A 20,521-nucleotide genomic window follows, 5' to 3' on the forward strand; every position below is an offset into this window, starting at 1 on the left:
GCACATATTTTAAAATAAATACTTCATATCTACGTGTAAGGTGAAAGTGACTATACACTCACTTGATTTAATGAAAATCGGGCAACAATTCGTTTCCTAAAACGATCGTTTTTAATAAAACCGGGAGTTTTATTGAAAAGTCGGGCTCTGCGAAAGGTTGGGCTTCAAAACCGAAAAGATAAATTTTCTGGGCTTCTCGGGCACTTCGTGGCGTATTCCGGGGGTTATAATTGATACCGGGGCTTCAGGGGATGTTAAAATGAAAGAAATATGGAAAGAGGGGCTAAAAGTGGCAATTTTCCGAAATATATCTGGGAGGTCTCGCACCCTCCTATTTATAGGGCCGACCCTCCTGATCCAACGGTTGAGAAGAAGCCACGCGTCGCAGATCCAAGGGCTCACAAGGAGGGCTCGCACATGGGCTGCGCGATCGAAGTGGCTGCTGGCAGCTCCTTAGTGGACTGCGGTCTAGTCCGAAGTAGGGACGGTTCATGGCACCTGCGAGGGTTCGGACGCACGAGGGAAGAGGTACGCGTCACACTTCTACTGGACCGAAGCTCGGACTCGCGAAGAGCATGACACACCTCGTCAGGTGGCTTCGGTGACTCAGCAGGTTCCGAACACGCGTCGGATTGCGAAGCGAGGACACGTGGCCGAAGTCCACGTGTGTGAAATTCCTCGGTTTTGGGGATTTTTCTCGTTTTTCGCATAAAAATTTCTAAAATCTATAACTTTCTCATACACGCGTAGGTAAAATTATGCTCTACAACTTCCGTTTAGACTTCGTCGGCTAATATTGACTTTAATTTTTATATTATTATTTTTAACAGACCAGGACAGGAAATCCGTTAAAAATTCATAACTTCTTCATCCGACGTCCGTTTTCGTCAGACTTTTTACCGTTATGCTACTAATAACGAGACCTTCGATTCTCATTTAGGTTGTGTCGGATAAAAATCAGTCGATCTAAAATTCGAGTTTTTTAGTTGTCTACTACTAAGCTGAAACTTCGAAAAATCATAACTTTCTCATACGAAGTCAAATTTGGGCGTTCTTTTTGTACATACTCTCGGTTTAACGAACGCTACGAGTTTCATTTAGATTACTCAGGCTAAAAAGTAGTTTATAAAAAACTCACTTTTTACGACATTCGGCCCCGTGCCGGTTTTGTCGCGAAACTTCGACAAGTCATAACTTCTTCGTTATAACTCGGATTTCGGCATTCTTTATATATCCGTAATCTTTGTCACGCCTACTAAAAGTTTCTTAATAGATATCGGCTTTATCTAATATTTAATTTTGACGCTCATTTTTATTCTTAATTAATTAAAACTTAATAATTAAGCATAAAACACATAATTCACATAATTTCCTTTCATTTCTTCAAAATGAGTTACAAAGGTTAACCTAGACCATTATGTCAATATTAATGCCTAGCCTAGAAATACAGACGTTACATCTCATGTCAAAACCAAAGTGTCAATAATCAAAACATTTTATCATAAAACCATATCAGAGTGTAATCCCAAAGATCTCATGTGCGGAAAACATAGTGTGATGCGCTGCGATCAAGCCGTCTCCTTTCCTTTGAAAACGAGTACCTGAAACCAAAACTGCAAACCGTAAGCACGAAGCTTAGTGAGTTCCCCCATCATACCACATACCACATAATACCATCGGTACTTTCAACCGGTAATCGGGGACTATTTCACCCCTACCACTATCACATAATAATGTATCATAACCATACATATCACATACCAACATCATAAACATACTGATCACATACTAACATTATAATATATTGATCACATACTAACATCATAACATACTGATCACATACTAACGTATCATAAACAGACAGATAAGCATTGCATGGGTTCTGTATACCCTTTTGGTGTCTTCCAACCGCTAAATGTCATCGGTATCTGCCATCGGTATCTTTCAACCGGTAACCGGGGACTATTTCACCCCTACCACTATCATACAATAACATGATATAACCATACAATAAGGCATATCTGGGGTACTGACCTACCCTTCGTTCCTAACGATCGAGTCAGGGAAAAATTATTCCCTGCTACTACCATTAACACACATAGCATATCACATAAGCATATCTCACAAACATATCATACCAAGATAATTATCACAAAGACAATTATCTACCAACTACCCCTGTTGGTGGGCCGGCATTGTGGCCTTAGACCCAACCCTACTGAAAGGTAACTCACCTCGCACTGCTAAAGTCCCGAAGACTCAATCCCTCGTTGCTGAAGTCCCGCAAACTCGACCCCAGATGCTGGATGACAGATTCCCGAACTGTCAATACGAAAATAACACCTAATTAATAATTGGGTTCCACTACATAACCATGAGTACATACTTTGGATAATTACTACATTACCCCAAGCTTGGATTTATACAAGCCCAATGCCCAATCCATAGGCTCAAAGTCAACTAGGAATTAAAGCCCAATATCACATTCTAATGGTCCAATATCACATAATCATAAAGGCCCAAACTATGGCCCATCTATGGCCCAATTTTCCAAATTGGGCCTAACTCCTCATATGGGCCTTACCACAAAGCCCATTAATTATTCTAGTCCATTTGCTTGATCTTGGATGGCCCATTAATAACCCAATCAGCAAGGCCCAACATAAAGGCCCAACCATAAACCCAAATGAATTTAGGGTTTCACATAAAATGACGATTAAGGTTAAGTTTCCTACTTAACCCATTAAGTCCATCATTCTTCTAAATAAGTCATATGATGTGATTGGGCTTAATCACACAATTCCATTCCAATGGCCCAAAAGTGGGTCTCAATAAGTCCAAGCCCTCAAATCCAACTATTAGGGTTTTCTAAACCCTAATTAGGGTTTCCAACCCCATCTTAGGGGTCGTTTGATAGCGTATCTAACTGGGTCCAAAGAGGGATTGGGTCCGTAAAATATCAATTGGCATGTTTGATAGGGATAGGACTCGGACCAACATGTGGACTCGGTCCAATAAAAACATAGGACTCGGTCCTTAAATTCAACTTGATGGACCGAGAAACACATAAGGAAAAAAAACGTTGCTGCTGCTAATTGACAATTCATCGCTGCTGCCCTATCGATCCAAAAAAAAAAAATCATTGTTGCCCCCGTTAACCTCTGATCGACGCAACCTCTTGTTTCCCTTATCGATCAAAAGCCTTGCAACAATCGTCATCCAGAGCAACAGTTCGTGATCAAATACAACACATAACAGGTTTGTTTTTAATCTTTTAACGTTGCTTTTCTGTATTCATAGTGAGGGACAAAACTGTCCAAAACTTGAAAAAAAAATCTGCATTTTATTTCTGTCAATACCCCATAATCAGGGGCAAAATAGTCCAGAACTATCCATATATTTTTGTGGTATTCTATCTTCTTAAAGTTGTCAACGAAACTCACAGTCAACCTATGTGAATGTCAAGTTTTCATGAAATCTTGAAGATGTGTGACTTTCATCTTTTTTAATCATATCATTTGGTAGTGAAAACCTTGTATCTAAGAGTTATGGGTTCCATTTTAAACCTGACAATTCATCTTTAATTGATTGAACAAGCATGTTTCTTTTTCTTGTTGTACCCTACTCTATGCCAAAAATTATGTCATTAATGTTAGTATAAGCAAATTATTGTCTTTATAGAGTAAAAAGTTAAGAATGAATATTGTAAGCAATCTTTAGTGATTAATATATATGACTGTGATGGTTGAATTTGTACATTGAAACATATAATCATGTTTGTTTTTTGTTTTAGTAATAACAATATTGTAAAGTTTAGCAAAATTATAAATTTGATATGTAACACCCCCCTCTGGCACGTATCACAATATTGTCCGCTTTGGGCCACTCGGCACGAGGACTTCCCAGGGGGTCACCCATCCCGGTACTCCTCCCGCCCGAGCACGCTTAACTGCAGAGTTCTTATGGGATCTGCTGCCCTCACGGCTTTAAAACGCGTTGTGTTAAGGAAGGTATCCACACCCCTTATAAGTAGATGTTTCGTTCTCCTTCCAAGCCGATGTAGGATCAGGTGCAACCCACCTTCACCCCCCATTATAGGGTTCGACATCCCTGTCGAACACATCGACCCGTGCCCTAGCTCTGATACCATTTGTAACATCCCCCTCTGGCACGTATCACAATATTGTCCGCTTTGGGCCACTCGGCACGAGGACTTCCCAGGGGGTCACCTATCCCGGTACTACTCCCGCCCGAGCACGCTTAACTGCAGAGTTCTTATGGGATCTGCTGCCCTCATGGCTTTAAAACGCGTTGTGACAAGGAAGGTATCCACACCCCTTTATAAGGAAATGTTTCGTTCTCCTTCCAAGCCGATGTGGGATCAGATCTAACCCACTTTCACCCCCCATTATAGGGTTCGACGTCCCTGTCGAACACATCGACCCGTGCCCTAGCTCTGATACCATTTGTAACACCCCCCTCTAGCACGTATCACAATATTGTCCGCTTTGGGCCACTCGACACGAGGACTTCCCAGGGGGTCACCCATCCCGATACTACTCCCGCCCGAGCACGCTTAACTGCAGAGTTCTTATGGGATCTGCTGCCCTCACGGCTTTAAAACGCGTTGTGTTAAGGAAGGTATCCACACCCCTTATAAGTAGATGTTTCGTTCTCCTTCCAAGCCGATGTAGGATCAGGTGCAACCCACCTTCACCCCCCATTATAGGGTTCGACGTCCCCGTCGAACACATCGACCCGTGCCCTGGCTCTGATACCATTTGTAACACCCCCTCTGGCACGTATCACAATATTGTCCGCTTTGGGCCACTCGGCACGAGGACTTCCCAGGGGGTCACCCATCCCGGTACTACTCCCGCCCGAGCACGCTTAACTGCAGAGTTCTTATGGGATCTGCTGCCCTCACGACTTTAAAACGCGCTGTGATAGGGAAGGTATCCACACCCTTTATAAGGAATGCTTAGTTCTCCTTCCCAGCCGATGTGGGATCAGATCTAACCCACTTTCACAAAATTTGGACCATTTCTCGATTTGTGCGTGTCATCCTTGCGCAGGGGCCATGCTAATCTTCTCTGTATCGTTATGACTACTTGAAAAGCAAGTATGCAATTTGGTTGAAATTAAGAAACAAAACTGAGAATCTCTATAATCCTGTTACAAACACGTTTCAAATGACGGACGAAGAGTGGAAAGCGGAGGCGAAGGTAATCTTTTAATTTAAAACACATTATTATTTTTTAAAAAAGTTTAATAATAAAATCATTTTTTCAAACAGTGGAACAAGATGGTTGAGAAATTAAGAAATGCACCCCTCCTTTACCCTGATCTATGTGCCCAGTTGTTTGACGGTGCGACCTCGACCGGTGCTGCTAGTTGGGGACCATCTTCGACACTCCCTCATCCTGCAGAAGTCTTTACTACACAAGATTATGATGATATTGACATAGTAGATACTCCACCTCAAATGGATATCCCAGCCTCACCTTCAACAGTACCCCCACCTACAAGTGCATCACATGCAAGTGGAGATTCGTCCACTCGGTCTAAAAATAAAAGAGGAAAACGAAATGCACCCACAGACACACTGGATGATGACATAAGAGAGGTTGGCAAGGAAATTATGAAGGCGGCTCAGGCGTTCGCGCAAACTAATAATCTTGACAAGGGGATGGATGAATGTATTGAAAAAATCGAAAGGCTTGGAGTGGGGAAATTCTGATCCGAAGTACATCACTACACTTATGTTGTTTGCTGAAAATGCTGGTAACAGGAAGATTTGGTTACGCCTCGCGTCTTCGACTTGTGAGTTGTGGGTGAAAAGTGCGGGAAAGAATTTTGGATTACTTGGTTGACTTTAGTATGACTTTAGGATGTTTTTGTCTTTATGTTTTATGGATTTATATTATGGTACATGTTATGGATTTTTATGTGTAGGGTTGTTCTGTGTTATGTTTAGGATTTTTAAGTTTAGGTTGTTTATGTGTTATGTTTAGGATTGTTAATTGGTATTGACTTTTTTGTTATGGATTTTTATTTTATGAAGTTATATGTCATCCATTTTAATTTTATGGTTTATGTTATAAAATTTATGTGATTTGTATTAACATGTAACATGTTACATATGGATAAGGAAGGTGAGTTTTTAGGTTTCCTTATACTCTCATGCTATTGGTTGAAAGAATTGAAAGAATAAAAGCTAACGAATCGGAAGAAACTGGGCATGCATATACACAAGATTTGATACATAGAGATCCTATACAATGTTTTGATACGATATGTCTTACACATGATGCATTTGTATTATTATGTAATCATTTTACTCAAAGAAATTGGTTGCAACATAGTAGAACAATAAGCGTTGAAGAGAAGATAGCTATATTTTTACATGTTATAGGACATAATGAACGTTTTCGAGCTGTTAAAGAAAGATTTCACCACTCCATACAAATGATTCATCAATGTTTTCATGAAGTGCTAAAAGCAATGATGTGCTTTGCAAGAGAAATTATTGTACCAACATCTTCTAATACAACAAGAAATACCTCGGAAACTTATAGACGGCTAAAAAACATATTCCCTGGAGCATTAGGTGCACTAGACGGAACACTTGTACATGCAGTTATGCCCGTTGATGAACAAACTCGCTATAGGGGAAGAGGAAAAGGTGAATGTTATCAAAATGTAATAGGAATTTGTGATTTTGATATGATATTCACCTTTGTATGGGCGGGATGGGAAGGCATAGCACACGATTCCAAAGTTTTGAAAGAAGTTGCATTTAATCCAACTTCTGGATTTCCATTCCCTCCACCAGGCTTGTCATTTTTCTATAAGTTTTATTATCTATATTATTAATATGATTAATTTGTCACCCATTTACAGATAAATATTACCTTTGTGATGCCGCATACACCAACACCCGTGGATTTATGGCTCCTTACCGCAATACTAGGTATTGGTTAGTTGATTTTCGAAGAAACAGAGCTTTAACTAAGGAAGAAAGGTTCAATCATGCTCATGCACAACTTAGAAATTACATTGAACGTGCTTATGGTGTATTGAAAACGAGATTTCCAATTTTAAAACGTATGACTCCTTATCCTTTTCCAGTGCAAAGAGACATAGTCATTGCCTGTGTCGCGGTCCATAATTTTATAAAGAAATACGATATTCAAGATGACCTATTTACGAACTTTGAACAAAACACTATTTTTACTCCTAATGTGGGAGGTGGAGGAAGTGAGGGCCAAAACGTACAAGACATGGAATGGGGTTCGGAAGCCGTTGAGTATATGACTACTTTACTTGACTAGATTGCTAATCAGTTACTTTCAAATGGTTCACGTTAAATGATATATTTTTTTATTATGTATGACAATGTGTATTTGGGTTTTGTATTACACTTCGTATTTGGATTTTAATTATGTATGTTTAATTTGGATTTTATGTGATAATTTTTATTTGTATAATTATTTTATCCAGTACAAAAGAACAACATAAGGATAATATGGTCATTTTAATCATTCAGCACAATCAGTCAGATAAATAATCAAACAGCATAAATTCAATCAGATGTGAACTCAGTCAACATTTCTAACCCAGTCAACTCCTCACTCAGTCAGCTCTAACCCAATCAACAACTATCAAACGACCACTAAGTATCTTGTATCTTGAATTAGGTATGCATGAGTTATCATGGAGAAAAACCAATTGTAGAGTAAATATAACTTTTATCAAAAATATGAAATGATTTTTGAGGGAGTGTGTCGTCCCATTACAAACGCGTTGTGCTTTTGCTTCACTAAACAGATTATAAGTTCTGTTTTTTTCGAGCTTTTCTCATTCTTTAACCCTTTCTCCTCCATTTGGTTTCCAACGGTTTTCTCCCTCTCAAACTCGATTTTCCTTCAAATTTTCTTGGTGTTTGAATCTTGAAGATTGTTGGTTGAGTCCCCATCATTTCCTCTTGATAATCTAGCTTGGAGGTATCTTCTTCACCCTTTCTTCCGTAAATTCAACCTAGGGTTTATGTGTTTGTATAAATTCGAATTTCATACTTCATTTTTTATGTTCTTATGAGATTATTGATGTAATTTCGTTCCTTGGTCCATCTCCAAGTTCCAATTAGTTAATAACTGTGAGATTAGAGTTGTTTTGATGGGCTTCCTTGACCTCCAATGGTGAAATTCGAAGTTGGTGTTTATTGTCATGTTATAAGCTTGATTTATGCTTAATGATTGTATTTAACTTCAAATTCATGATCCATTTGTCAAATTATAACTTGTGGCGAGATTATTTGGTATTTGATTCAAATTTAACTTCTATATTGATGATTTATGTATTTTCAATTCTAGAGTTCATAGATTCGAAATGTATGGTTCCAAGCAATGATATGAGCTTGAACTTGAGATTAGATTACTTATGTTCTTTCAAATCCAAGACCCATTTGTTGATTCACGACTAATGGTGAGATTTTTTTAGGATTTGATTCAAGTTTAGTTTTTATGTTATGAATTGGGTATTTACAAACCCTAAGTGTTCTAGATCAAGACTTGTGGTTTAAAACGATGATACGAGTTTGATGTTATGCTTAGGTTGTGTATTTCCATTATAATCTATGATCCATTGGCAATCTTAGTCTCATGGTGAGATTATGAAATGTTGAATAAAACTTTACTTTAATTTGGGAAATTCATCTTTATTGATTATGGAACTATGTTTTACCTCAATCTTAGTCTCTAGGAACTTTCTGTTGGGAGTGGAGAGTGTTAAAGGAAAAATGCATTTGACTTGATCTTCTGTCTTGATGTTTCATGTTGGTTTAGTTTAATTAGTCCTACTACATTCAATTTCAAGCGTCGTTGATTAAATTATAATTCCAACAGAAGTTATTCAATTGAGATCATGTATTTCATCTCCCCCTTTAGGTTTCTTTATGGGCATCAACATCTCAAGGAAATTTTCTAGTGAACCCGTAAATTGTAAATAGAAAAACATTGAGGTAATTCAAAGCTCAAAATGAAGGTGAAAATAGTTTGGAGGAAAGTTCGTGATTATGTCCGCTATGATTTGAAAGAAATTGCATTCCCCTCATCTTTGCCCGACCCACCTCATTTCAAAAAACGTAGAAAATTAACTTGGAAAGAACGATATTTGGTGAGTATTTTTTTTTTCTTCTTCTTCTTCTTATTTATCTATTAGTTTCATTATTATAAAACTACTATGTGTTTTATAATCATTATTTTTCAGGTGATGAAGGAAGCAACTAGACTTTATGCTGCAAGCTGGGTAAGAGATATAGGTCCAGAGCTTCGACCAAATGAATACAAAAACAAGGAAAAATCAGGAGATGAAAATGATGGGAAAACGGGTTCCAACACAGAATCGGAACCTTCAACATTGGAGGATCTTGGTAAATCTCACAAAAATCTTTTTTCTACTATTTATGCATCCTGCTTACATTCTTTTTAGAAATTATACTTTGAAATTTTTACCCAATTACAGCAGTGAAGTTGAATTTACTTTTTTTTATTTTTTTTTTGTGATGTTGTGATAATGATGATAGCTGTTGCTGCTCGAGGTGGAATGGAGACACTTAGGCCAGCTTTGCAACGGGTTTATATGATTAGAGCATCTGCTTACAGGGATGCATTAAAGAGCTTCATACAAGGTTACCAAGAAGGCATACAACAAGTCATGGAGAAGAAAGACACCACCACCCTTGAACCTCCTCCTCAACAACAAGAAGAAAATAACGACCCAAAAAAGACTACTTGATCTGTCTTTTTAAGACACCCTCAAATTTTGTATCTCCCTATGAGCTAATAATAATAGTATTCAGATTTAGTGATGTTGCAAACAGAAATTGACTTTTTAGGTATAGATTATATGGATTATAGATACTGTTTTTGTAAAATATCTATCCTCCATGTTTATTAAATTTTTGTAGCACATTGAACATAAGGACTCTACTCGTATATGTTGACTAGGCACACACATCGCATAAAACCGGTGCTATGTCATCATCACTTGTTAAATGATCAGTTACAGTATAGTGACGTACTGCGAATAAACATGTTAGTTTATTGGTAAAGAAAATAGTCTGTGTTGTAAGCATGTAAATCTTCCTTTAACTGTCGTACAAAAAAAACCAAAAATAATTGTTCATAAAGCTGATAATTGGTCAATGAAATGACAAAACCTTGAGATTTGTTAAACCACTCTATAATATTATTTAAGGGCTTGTTTGGTTCGCAGAATGTTGCTGAAAGAATTGCATTTGGAATTGAAAAAGGAATCTGTCAGGAATTTGAATCAAATTCTATATCTTGTTTGGTTGACAGGCAGGAAATGAAATTGGAATTAATTCCATATTTTGTTTGGTTCGCAGGAATTGGAATTGGAATCCATGTAAAATGATAGAATTGATATTTTTGTCTATATTGCTTAATTTTACTTTCTTTTTTAATTTATATGTAAAGATACATTACATAAATTATAAAAACAATAAATTTAATTTAATTGATTGAGTGTTTGTGTTAATATAATGTGAAAATCATGCAAATGACTTCATATAAAATTCTTTAAATACACATCCCAATAATATTACCACAAAAAACATAATTTAAAAGCTATCACCTTCTTCACTAGATATCTTAATATTGTTACCAAAAAAAAAGTTAACGTAAATTATTTCGTTACATCCAAATCGAAGGCACCAAAAACTTTCATATGCAAAATACCGATCTACATCCAATGCATATCCCAACTGGTAATACTACCCTTCCAAAATGTATTTTATCCAAGCTTCTCTATTACCTTCTTCAATTTCCCAAAATTTTTGAACATTAATGGGATCACTTCTTATCTTGGTCAAAGCTTTGAACTTTTCAAGTTGACTTATTGAATTCATCTTTAAAATTGCCGGAGGGATCTTCTCACTTAACTCGTTAATCTTCATATCAAATTTAATACCTTCACTCAAGTCCTTTGATATTTCTTTAAGAGTTTCTGTAATTAAGCCAACCGCCTTGTTAAACCCCTCGTCGCTTCGATTTTTCCTCTTCTTGGAACGAACACTCGGTGAAGTTTCATCATGTTGCACGGCTGTAGTACGACTAACTTCCTCTGAATCTAGAAAATCGTCATCTGAATCTTGCGTTTCTTCTTCTAAATTCACCTCTTGTTCCATCTCCATGAAATCTCTAGCTCTATTTCCTTGAGCTCGGTCTTTTCCAAAAACAATGCAAAGATCTTCATAATAAGGAAATGTTTTGTGTTTCCATCTAGTCGCTTCTTTATGTACCTATTTACCAATATTATAATTCATATAAAAAACAAAAAGCAAAATATTTCCATGTAGTCACTTAATTAATAAAATGTACTTGTAGGTACGCCTCCCAGATCGGATCCTCAGAAGTAACACAATGCTTTTCGGGGTCATAACCAAAACCGCTTGTGTTTGAACCGTTTACCATATCATAAACACATTGCCAATCTTTCTTTAGAAGGCCAAAACATCATTCAATAACATTTCTTGCCGATGAATGTTTCATGTTAAAGAATTCATTTGGTGTAGTTGGTTGGTATCCATGACGCCATTCATTTAAGTGGTACCTTTGTCCTCTATAAGGCGCTAGAAAACCCTCTCCATTTGTGTATCCGACATCAACCAAATAATAACCTATAGATAAAAATTGTAGTTAATAACTTATTAATAAAAATTTATAAATAACATGTATAGTTAAAAAAGAACATACCCGGCCATGGAACTTTAAATCCATGTGGTCTAAGAAGAGCATCACGAAGAACTCTACCATCCGCAGCCGACCCCTCCCATCCAGTTAACACGTATATAAACTGCATATCTTGGGAACAAACCCCTAGAATGTTTGTTGCAATGTCATTCTTTCTTGTTCTATATCTAGGCTGATCTTAGACTGGAACTAGACACTTTATATATGTTCAATCTAAAGCTCCTAAACAATTCTTAAACTACTTCCATCTTTGATCAGTAGAGTTAGCGGGAACAGGTTCGGGTTTCTTAAGCAAATGACTATGTAATCGTATGACTGCATTACAAACTCGAATAAAATGCCTACTAATCGTTTCTCCCGAGTGATGAAACCGACATATTATAACCCGATTCTTAACATTATGAGCAAGAATATGCAGAAAAATAGCAACTTTTTCATCAATCTCCATATTCCTACTTGGTTTTAGGCCTCCCAATGTTTCAAGCATACAACATAATTTACTAAAACACATTCTAGACATCCTAATTTGTGATATAGACATGGTGTCACTCTCATAAACGTATCTATGTAGTATTGGGTATCGATCTACATTTGAAGAAAGATGCTTAATACGTTGTTTATCCCTATGCTTTTTGAATATCATTAACAAAAGGACTACAACAACGTGTAAAACCATGTTCCACCATGTTAAAATCAATGAAGTTTGCCTTTGTCTACGATTGCGTGTTGTTAAACTAAATCGAGGAATTTTCCTGTAAAACAGAAAAACAATATACATATTCCATTGATAGCAAAAAAGCAAAGTGGCATATATTGATAGTAAAACAACAAAACCACAACATGTTTTATGTTCTATCAATTTAGCAAGAAACCAAGACATGTTTTCTCTGTTCAGTAACAGTTGTTGGACAAGGAATTACACAGCTTCATAAAAAAATTAAACCAAATAACCTGAATAGCTTCCTAGTTCTATAACAGACAAACGAAATTAAAACAAGCAGGGAAAGAACATTCGGTTTTTCTGAAATCGTGAAAAGAAGGAGAAATTAGAAAAATCATAAAATTAGAAAAAGATGGAAAGAATGTGAAGAAATCGATTAGCTAACGGTTGTTGTAGACTATGAATCGAGCATGAAATTTAGAAACGAACTTTAATTTAATCGATATGATTCACTTGAATTCAGAAATCAAATAGCTTGAAAACATGAATCGACCAAGACATGCTTCACAGGTGTTGTTTGGCTCGAATATGGAGAGAGAGAGAGAGAGAGAGAGAGAGAGAGAGAGAGAGAGAGAGAGAGAGAGATCACCTGAAAGTCGTCGGCCGATCCTTGTTACGATGAGGAGAAGACGCGAAGAGGATATCGGCTCAATGAGAATGGGATGAACGACTAGGTTAACTGATGTATTGTAATGTTTAGCAAGGGCAAAATTGTAATCTTGTGCTTTCCTTTAAGATTGTGAAGGAATGAACTTTACTTCATATGAACGGAAAATAATTCATTTAGCATTCATTTTTCTTCCTTTGAAGCTGAACCAAACACAGGAATTTGAGGGAATTTGAATCATTTTCCTTCAAATTTCATTACATTCCTACTAAACAAACACTCCTTAAGATTCAAATTTCTTCAATATCCAATTATCTTGATATATTCTATTCATTCAAAAAATATTTTGCAAATAAAACGTCTTTATTATTATTTTTTTTAAAAGTTCCTATAATGTTTTTAATATTTATTTATAGTACAATATTCTATAATAATAGTATATTTTTTACAGAAATATTTAAAATTTTTTTCATTATTTAAATATATTTTAAGCAACTGACAACATATTTATTGCATGATAACATGTTTATAACAAGATATATGGAAAAATATGGACCAATCCAAACAACAACACATATTGCAATAGTTATTTAATTGTTTGGATATTTGACAATTTTCAATAATTTTAAAGTAACATAAAATAATAAAAAACGATCTTGGGTTAAAATAAAATGCATATAATGAAATAGGAGTAAAAACATGGTAATTAGAGATTTTTCCATAAGCATTTTTCTACTAATTATCCAAAACTTTAATCAATCAAATTGATAACTTTTAGCTATTAGCTATCAACTAATTTTCAGGTGTTGTTTTTCCTCTTTAAGATTAAGGGTTCAAATCTCGTCGGAAAAATATATGGATTTTGGAGTAGTTTAGGATTATATAGTATTTGTCGTTTAAAAAAAAAAACTAGTTTGGTCAAATATAAGATAATACAAATTTTTTTCAATCTCAACTTTAATGGGGTTTTGTGAGATTACTAATACTTGAATGGTTCTTTCTGAAGGTTTACCAAACACAGAGGGTAGTTTGTAAAACTTATCGAAAGATGTCTAATTCTATTTCTAGGGCTTGAACTTGTTGGTATTCGTTCTCCCCCCTTTTCATTCGCAAACACACAAATTGAAAATCGCAGTAGGATCTCGAAGTTTCTCTTTGACGATGCTGACGGCCGATATACCACCGAACCAGACAATTTACGTTAAGAATCTCAACGAGAAGGTCAAGAAAGAAGGTATTTGTTTTAGCGCTATTCTGCTGTTTCTGTTATGAACTTGTAATACCACGAATTCGAAGTTGTTAGTGTTAAATTCCTATTTCTTGAAAAAAAAAGTTATAACGAGAGTCTTGCACTTGTGCTGTGAATGTTGGTTTTCTTTTACTCGATATAAGAGATGAGTGTGTAAAATTCTATCGACTGCTTGCAAATTATATGGCATCACTAATTGACTACAATTGGGGAGAAGTGGTGGAAAACTTTCTCTTTCTGATCAGCGGTCTTAAATCGTTGGAACTTGAGAAATGTTGTTGTTAATTTTATTTCGTGGTAACTAAAAACATTTGTTAATGAGAATGCTGGTGAACACCTAAAGTTTGAGTGAAGATATGATCTGGAACTAACAAATACATTTGTGCATTGTGGACTGTATTAGGGAAAAAGGATTTATGTTTTGTTCCATGTTAGAGGTTAACAAAAGCTATTGAAGTTGCCACTTTTAGTAGCCCCACAGGATACCAATTGACTTGGAATTTTTGAAGTGTAATAGTTAGTAAAATTGCTGCAGTAGTAACATGTTCTTTTTGTTATCAGAGTTGAAAAGGTCTCTGTATGCCTTATTCTCTCAATATGGGAGGATTTTGGATGTTGTTGCTTTGAAGACAACAAAACTTCGTGGGCAGGCTTGGGTTGTTTTCAGTGAAGTCACTGCTGCCAGCAATGCAGTTCGCCAGATGCAAAATTTCCCATTTTATGAAAAGCCTATGGTGAGTTTCATAAAAATCTATTTAATAACAAGAGAATCATTAATCAATTTATTGATACAATACAACACAGAGGATCCAATACGCGAAAGGCAAATCAGATTGTATTGCAAAAGCAGATAATACATTCGTTCCAAAAGATAAGAGAAGGAAGCAAGAGGAAAAAAGTAAGTTAAAAAATTACATATTTGCCCCAATACTTATATAAATTGACTATAAATCTAACATACAAGATTTTCCCATGTTTTGACAGCTGAGAAGAAGAGAGATGCTCCACAAGCCACTACTAATGGAACAAGAAGTGACACCAATGGTGCCCCTGCTGTAAGTTTCTTGTAACCAAATTCTCCAGAAACTTTGTTATTCTCAGGGGTAGGATGGTAATTTTTGTTGGTTTTTCTTTTTTGTTGTTGCAGGCTTCGTATCAAAATGGGAGATCAAACACAGAAGAAACGACACCACCTAACAATATTTTGTTTGTACAGAATCTGACGCATGATACAACAGAGGACATGCTGCAGCTTCTGTTCAAACAGTTTCCTGGTTTTAAAGAGGTGAGAATGATTGATGCAAAACCAGGAATTGCATTTGTTGAGTTTGATGATGATAATCAGTCTTCAACTGCAATGCAATCCCTGCAAGGTTTCAAGATCACCCCTCAAAACTCAATGGCTATCAGTTATGCCAAGAAGTAAAACCACCCTATTTGGGTTTTGTATTCTATGAATGATTTGTAAGGAATTTTGGTTTGGCAGATTTTTTTTTAACTTTTTGATGTGAGGAAATTATGGAAACTATTCTAAACAAACTTGATTTGGGATTATGCAGGATATACTTATAAGAGAATCCATCTTATGTGTGTTTGAGATCTCGTTAATATCTTGTGGGAAGTTGTATGGCATGATCACTTTATCGCTTTAAAAAATCGACTTTTTCCTTTTTAAAACAGAAGATATTATGTGGGAAAATGTACTTTATTGTATTTCATGGAACAAAAATAAAAATGACAGGCTAAAATTAAGGAGACATTTTTGTAAACAATGAATCTTGTAAAGTTTTGATTGCTGTCTAATTTAATAACATTGGTTATTTGGGGATTACCGGTTAAGGAGTCAAAATGTCAAATCCTTTGAAAAGCTGAATTCTAAATATATTCCAATAACCAGAGAGAGAGAGAGAGAGGCCTATTTGAAACATCATACAACCACATGATGGATTTGTTATCTTGAAGGTATCCGGTACCTCCGGTCTTTTTCCAAAAAAATGGATCACTCCGCTTCACCCTTAATCTCAATTCATTTTTAGTTATGTTCCATACTCCCCACACATGCAAATATGTTTACGTGTATGCGAATACACCGATTATGTTCTATAATTTTCATTAGTTATAAAAGTTATTTGCTTTAATTTTTATATGTATATATCAGGGCTGGCCTTAAGCTTTTGTTTGTAAAGAGAGGGCTTAGGGCCCCAAATTGTAAGGGGCCCCATTTTCTAATCGAGTTTCTCTATGTATTGACTGTCCAGCTTTACTACCCATTCCTCAAAAAAAAAAAAAAAAACGCCGGCTGCGACTAAAGATCTAAACAATCACCGAATCACACTCACACGCTGCGACTAATCAACTTCCCTTCTTTTCTCTCGGACTCGATTCTATCATTCAATCGATTCTTCTCCAATCGACCAATCGTCAATCGATTCTTCCATTCCACAGCCTATCGATTGAATGCTTTGAATCGCCATTGAGCATTGAGTCTTCACCGTTGACCTGCTTTTCGGATTCTCCATCGCTGATCGCTCAAAAATCGATTCTTCTGTGACTGTTGGCATTGAATTGAAACGGTAATTTGCTTGTATTTTCCCTTTTGATTTTTGATTTCCTATTGTCTGATTATAAGATTATATAATTGGGGATTTGGGGTAATGTGTTATGTGGTTAAATGTTAAATTGTTAATAGCCGATGATTAGCTCAAAGTCTCAAACCACTCAAACCAATGTTCTAAAGACTAAAAATGTCAATCTATATTGCTGATTAATGGAGTAATTGTTGCCTAGCCAATAAGTTTTGTCTAACTGCATCATTTGTTTTGTTTGGTGAATCATTACTCAAAAAGGTTGATGCTTTTTGGCTTTTAGTTTGATTGATTGGCCCCAAACTCCAATATCTAAAAAGTCTTCATCAATACATACAAAACTGAATTTTTATGGAATATACCCAATTACCCATAGCATAGAATGATAGAACAAGCTTTTTTGATCAAACATACCATATTTGATTTGAATTATGTGGTTTGGCATCATAATTTTGTTTTGTTTTTAATTAAGTTATGTAATTTGTATTCTAATTGTTTTTGGCTTTTTCTAAATGGCATGAATGATCAAATTTGTTAATCTTTTCAATTTTCTGATTTTTTATTTCAGATTGGCTGATTCCATTGTTCACTGATTTCAGATTGGCAGATTCCGTTATTTTTGAGCTTTCCATTATCTTAAGGGCGGTATAATCCTAATCCATATCTTCTATACGATAGCTATTATTAATCAAATAATTAATAAACATGTCAAAGAGAAAATACGAATCAGGTGCTTCAAAAAGGAAACGAAAAATGCAAGAAGAAACTTTTATAGATAAACAAAAAGGTTCATTTTTAAAATATTTAACTACAAACAAAAATGTTGATAATGAACAAGAAGAAATTAATGTTGCTAATGAACCAGAACAAGCTAATGTTGATAATAATATTGAACAAATTAATATTGAAATTCATAACGAACAAACTAATAGTGAAAATAATAATGAACAAACTAATATTGAAATTAATAACGAACAAACTAATAGTGAAAATGATAACAAACAAACTAATATTGAAATTAATAACGAACAAACTAATAGTGAAAATGATAACAAACAAACCAATATTGAAATTGATAACGAACAAATTAATAATGAAAATAATAACACACCTTTAAACATATATGATCCAAGTATATGGAATAATATTAGTACTAATTTAAGAGATTTAATTGTAGAAAAAGGTCCTATTAAAATTTATGATTTTAAATTTCCAAAAGATCAACACTTAAGAAGCTTTAGTACATCTCTTTATATGCAAAAAATACCAAATGGATAAAAATACGAACGAACATGGTTGGTTTATTCCATAGATGTAGATAGAGTTTTTTGTTTTTGTTGTAAATTATTTAATGTGAGTACATCTACATATTCATTAGCACATAAAGGTAACAATGATTGGAATAATATTTCTAGTATACTAAAAAGACATGAAGCAAATAACGGACACATTCTTAATATGAGGTCATGGATTGACTTACAAACTAGATTAACAAATAATAAAACAATTGACAAGCAAATCCAAGAACAAATAAATAAAGAAAAAGATCATTGGAAAAACGTGTTAATAAGAATCATTGCTGTAGTAAAAACTTTAGGAAAATGTAATTTAGCATTTCGTGGAACAAATGAAAAAATTTATGAAGAAAATAATGGTAATTTTTTAACTATAATTGAAATGATTGCTGAATTTGATCTTATTATGCAAGAACATATTAGGAGAATTAATGACAAAGAAATTTATAATCATTATCTTGGACATAATATGCAAAACTAACTTATTAGTTTATTAGGAGAAGAAGTTAAAACTAAAATTATTAAAAAAGTAAAAGAGGCTAAACACTTTTCAATAATGCTTGATTGTACTCCTGATACAAGTCATAAGGAACAAATGTCAATTATCTTATGATGTTTAGATCTTTCAACCACTCCAATAGAAGTTAAGGAGTACTTTCTAGGATTTTTAGTTGTAGAGAATACAACCGGTAAAGGCTTATATGATGCTATAGTTGATGAAATTAAAAATATAGGACTAGATATAAATGATGTTAGGGGACAAGGTTACGACAATGGTTCAAATATGAAAGGAAAACTTCAAGGTGTACGGAAACGATTGTTAGATATTAACCCTAGAGCATTCTACACTCATTGTGGTTATCATAGTTTAAATTTAGTAATTTGTGATATGGCTAATTCGTGTGAAAAAGCTAGTGAATTTTTTGGAGTTATACAATGTATATATTCGATATTTGCTTCACCAACTCAAAGGTGGAAAATATTACAAGATAATATATCAAACCTAACACTTAAATCATTATCGCAAACTCGTTGGGAAAGTAGGGTAGAAAGTGTAAAAGCAATTAGATTTCAAGCACCACAATTAAGAAAAGCACTTTTACAATTATCTAAAAAATGTGGAGATCCAAAAATTAAAAGTGAGGCTAAATGTTTAGCTACATATGAACTTGAAAACTATGAATTTTTATTAGGAATGATTATTTGGTATGATGTTTTGATTGCTATTAACACTGTTAGTAAAAGCTTGCAATCAAATGATATGTGTATCGATGATGCTATAGATCAACTAAATGGACTTTTGTGTTTCTTTGAAGAATATAGAGAAAACGGATTTGAAAAGGCTTTAGATTATGCAAAAGAATTGGCTTTAGAAATGAATGTAAAACCAGAATTCCGTGAAAAGCGTATCATTCAAAGAAATAGACGATATGATGAAAATGTTGCTAATGAAACTATTAAAACTCCTATTCAGTTATTTAAAACTGATTACTTTTTATATATAGTAGATAAAGCCATTACTTCACTTAAAAGTATATTTGAGCAATTTAATGAGTTCAAAAATATTTTTGGTTTTCTATTTAGTATAGAAAAATTAAAATCATTTGATGAAAATACTTTAAAAAAACATTGTTTAAATCTTGAAAAAACTTTAAAGCATGATGATAGCTTAGGTATTAATGGTTTAGATTTATTTCATGAACTAAAACTATTAAGACATATTGTACATTTAGAACGTGATACAATTATTAATATACTTAATTACATTAAAAAGTTTAGTTCTTTTCCAAATGCATATGTTGCCTATAGGATTATGTTAACTATTCCTGTAACCGTTGCATTTGCCGAAAGAAGTTTTTCTAAATTAAAACTATTAAAAAATTATTTAAGATCTACAAAGTCACAAGAAAGATTAAATGAATTAGCAATTTTATCAATTGAAAAACAGTTAGTAAAAGAAATTGATTATGAAAATTTCATTAAAGAATTTGCATCTAAAAAAACTAGAAAAATTAACTTTACGTCATAAAATATATTCACAAAAAACATATACCTAAAAAAAAAATTAACTCCGCCATTTGTAAACTTTTTAGTTTATTATTACCAGTCCTAAGCCCGAATAAAGGAGGAGGGTTTATAACATTAAGTATAGTAAATGTCAAAGGGCCCCAAATTTTTGGTTCTCTTAGAGCCCCCAAACTCGTTGAGCCGGCCCTGGTATATATATGTACATGTTTATATTTGTTATAATTTTTATATGTAATTGTTATAGGTACATTTGTTGTAG

The 20,521-nt window shown here is 34.5% G+C and overlaps 5 protein-coding genes and 1 pseudogene across 5 annotated transcripts; 4 read left to right on the forward strand and 2 right to left on the reverse strand.

Annotated features, from left to right (window-relative positions):
- Positions 1–5,029: 5,029 nt before the first annotated feature.
- On the reverse strand, positions 5,030–5,124 carry LOC145018995 (U6 spliceosomal RNA; annotated as a pseudogene).
- A 1,059-nt stretch (positions 5,125–6,183) lies between these two features.
- Positions 6,184–7,334, forward strand: LOC145016007 (uncharacterized). The gene is made up of 2 exons (XM_078974452.1): positions 6,184–6,685; positions 6,904–7,334. Exons 1-2 carry the CDS (start codon positions 6,184–6,186, stop codon positions 7,332–7,334), a joined length of 933 nt encoding a protein of 310 aa, XP_078830578.1.
- Positions 7,335–7,838: 504 nt separating this feature from the next.
- Positions 7,839–9,984, forward strand: EMB2735 (embryo defective 2735). The gene is made up of 4 exons (XM_078972213.1): positions 7,839–8,006; positions 8,949–9,177; positions 9,271–9,433; positions 9,587–9,984. Exons 2-4 carry the CDS (start codon positions 9,040–9,042, stop codon positions 9,796–9,798), a joined length of 513 nt encoding a protein of 170 aa, XP_078828339.1. The 5' UTR covers positions 7,839–8,006; positions 8,949–9,039; the 3' UTR covers positions 9,799–9,984.
- A 655-nt stretch (positions 9,985–10,639) lies between these two features.
- Positions 10,640–13,250, reverse strand: LOC145017409 (uncharacterized). Its single transcript, XM_078975442.1, has 4 exons — positions 13,088–13,250; positions 11,781–12,529; positions 11,406–11,704; positions 10,640–11,326 (listed from the first exon to the last, which is right to left on the reverse strand). The coding sequence occupies exons 3-4, from the start codon at positions 11,496–11,498 to the stop codon at positions 10,799–10,801; spliced, it is 621 nt and encodes a 206-aa protein (XP_078831568.1). The 5' UTR covers positions 11,499–11,704; positions 11,781–12,529; positions 13,088–13,250; the 3' UTR covers positions 10,640–10,798.
- Positions 13,251–14,179: 929 nt separating this feature from the next.
- U2B'' (U2 small nuclear ribonucleoprotein B) lies at positions 14,180–15,948 on the forward strand. Its single transcript, XM_078976431.1, has 5 exons — positions 14,180–14,339; positions 14,916–15,088; positions 15,159–15,252; positions 15,339–15,409; positions 15,502–15,948. The coding sequence occupies exons 1-5, from the start codon at positions 14,267–14,269 to the stop codon at positions 15,778–15,780; spliced, it is 690 nt and encodes a 229-aa protein (XP_078832557.1). The 5' UTR covers positions 14,180–14,266; the 3' UTR covers positions 15,781–15,948.
- A 1,696-nt stretch (positions 15,949–17,644) lies between these two features.
- LOC145016008 (uncharacterized) lies at positions 17,645–20,521 on the forward strand. Its single transcript, XM_078974453.1, has 3 exons — positions 17,645–17,870; positions 18,855–19,675; positions 20,507–20,521. Exons 1-3 carry the CDS (start codon positions 17,645–17,647, stop codon positions 20,519–20,521), a joined length of 1,062 nt encoding a protein of 353 aa, XP_078830579.1.

This window comes from Lactuca saligna, chromosome 9 (assembly GCF_052625555.1).
Source record: "Lactuca saligna cultivar CGN05327 chromosome 9, ASM5262555v1, whole genome shotgun sequence".
Classification (NCBI taxonomy): Eukaryota; Viridiplantae; Streptophyta; class Magnoliopsida; order Asterales; family Asteraceae; genus Lactuca; species Lactuca saligna.

Excerpts from the sequence above, each read along its gene's own strand:
- LOC145016007 (XM_078974452.1), top strand. The coding sequence starts at position 6,184 with ATGCTATTGGTTGAAAGAATTGAAAGAATAAAAGCTAACGAATCGGAA. Across the intron at positions 6,686-6,903 it reads CTATAGGGGAAGAGGAAAAG|ATAAATATTACCTTTGTGAT; the intron begins GTGAATGTTATC and ends ACCCATTTACAG.
- EMB2735 (XM_078972213.1), top strand. The coding sequence starts at position 9,040 with ATGAAGGTGAAAATAGTTTGGAGGAAAGTTCGTGATTATGTCCGCTAT. Across the intron at positions 9,178-9,270 it reads CTTGGAAAGAACGATATTTG|GTGATGAAGGAAGCAACTAG; the intron begins GTGAGTATTTTT and ends ATTATTTTTCAG. Across the intron at positions 9,434-9,586 it reads TTCAACATTGGAGGATCTTG|CTGTTGCTGCTCGAGGTGGA; the intron begins GTAAATCTCACA and ends TAATGATGATAG.
- LOC145017409 (XM_078975442.1), bottom strand. The coding sequence starts at position 11,498 with ATGGTAAACGGTTCAAACACAAGCGGTTTTGGTTATGACCCCGAAAAG. Across the intron at positions 11,327-11,405 it reads TCTGGGAGGCGTACCTACAA|GTACATAAAGAAGCGACTAG; the intron begins GTACATTTTATT and ends ATTGGTAAATAG.
- U2B'' (XM_078976431.1), top strand. The coding sequence starts at position 14,267 with ATGCTGACGGCCGATATACCACCGAACCAGACAATTTACGTTAAGAAT. Across the intron at positions 14,340-14,915 it reads CGAGAAGGTCAAGAAAGAAG|AGTTGAAAAGGTCTCTGTAT; the intron begins GTATTTGTTTTA and ends TTTTGTTATCAG. Across the intron at positions 15,410-15,501 it reads ACACCAATGGTGCCCCTGCT|GCTTCGTATCAAAATGGGAG; the intron begins GTAAGTTTCTTG and ends TTGTTGTTGCAG.
- LOC145016008 (XM_078974453.1), top strand. The coding sequence starts at position 17,645 with ATGTCAAAGAGAAAATACGAATCAGGTGCTTCAAAAAGGAAACGAAAA. Across the intron at positions 17,871-18,854 it reads TCATAACGAACAAACTAATA|ATCTTTCAACCACTCCAATA; the intron begins GTGAAAATAATA and ends TATGATGTTTAG.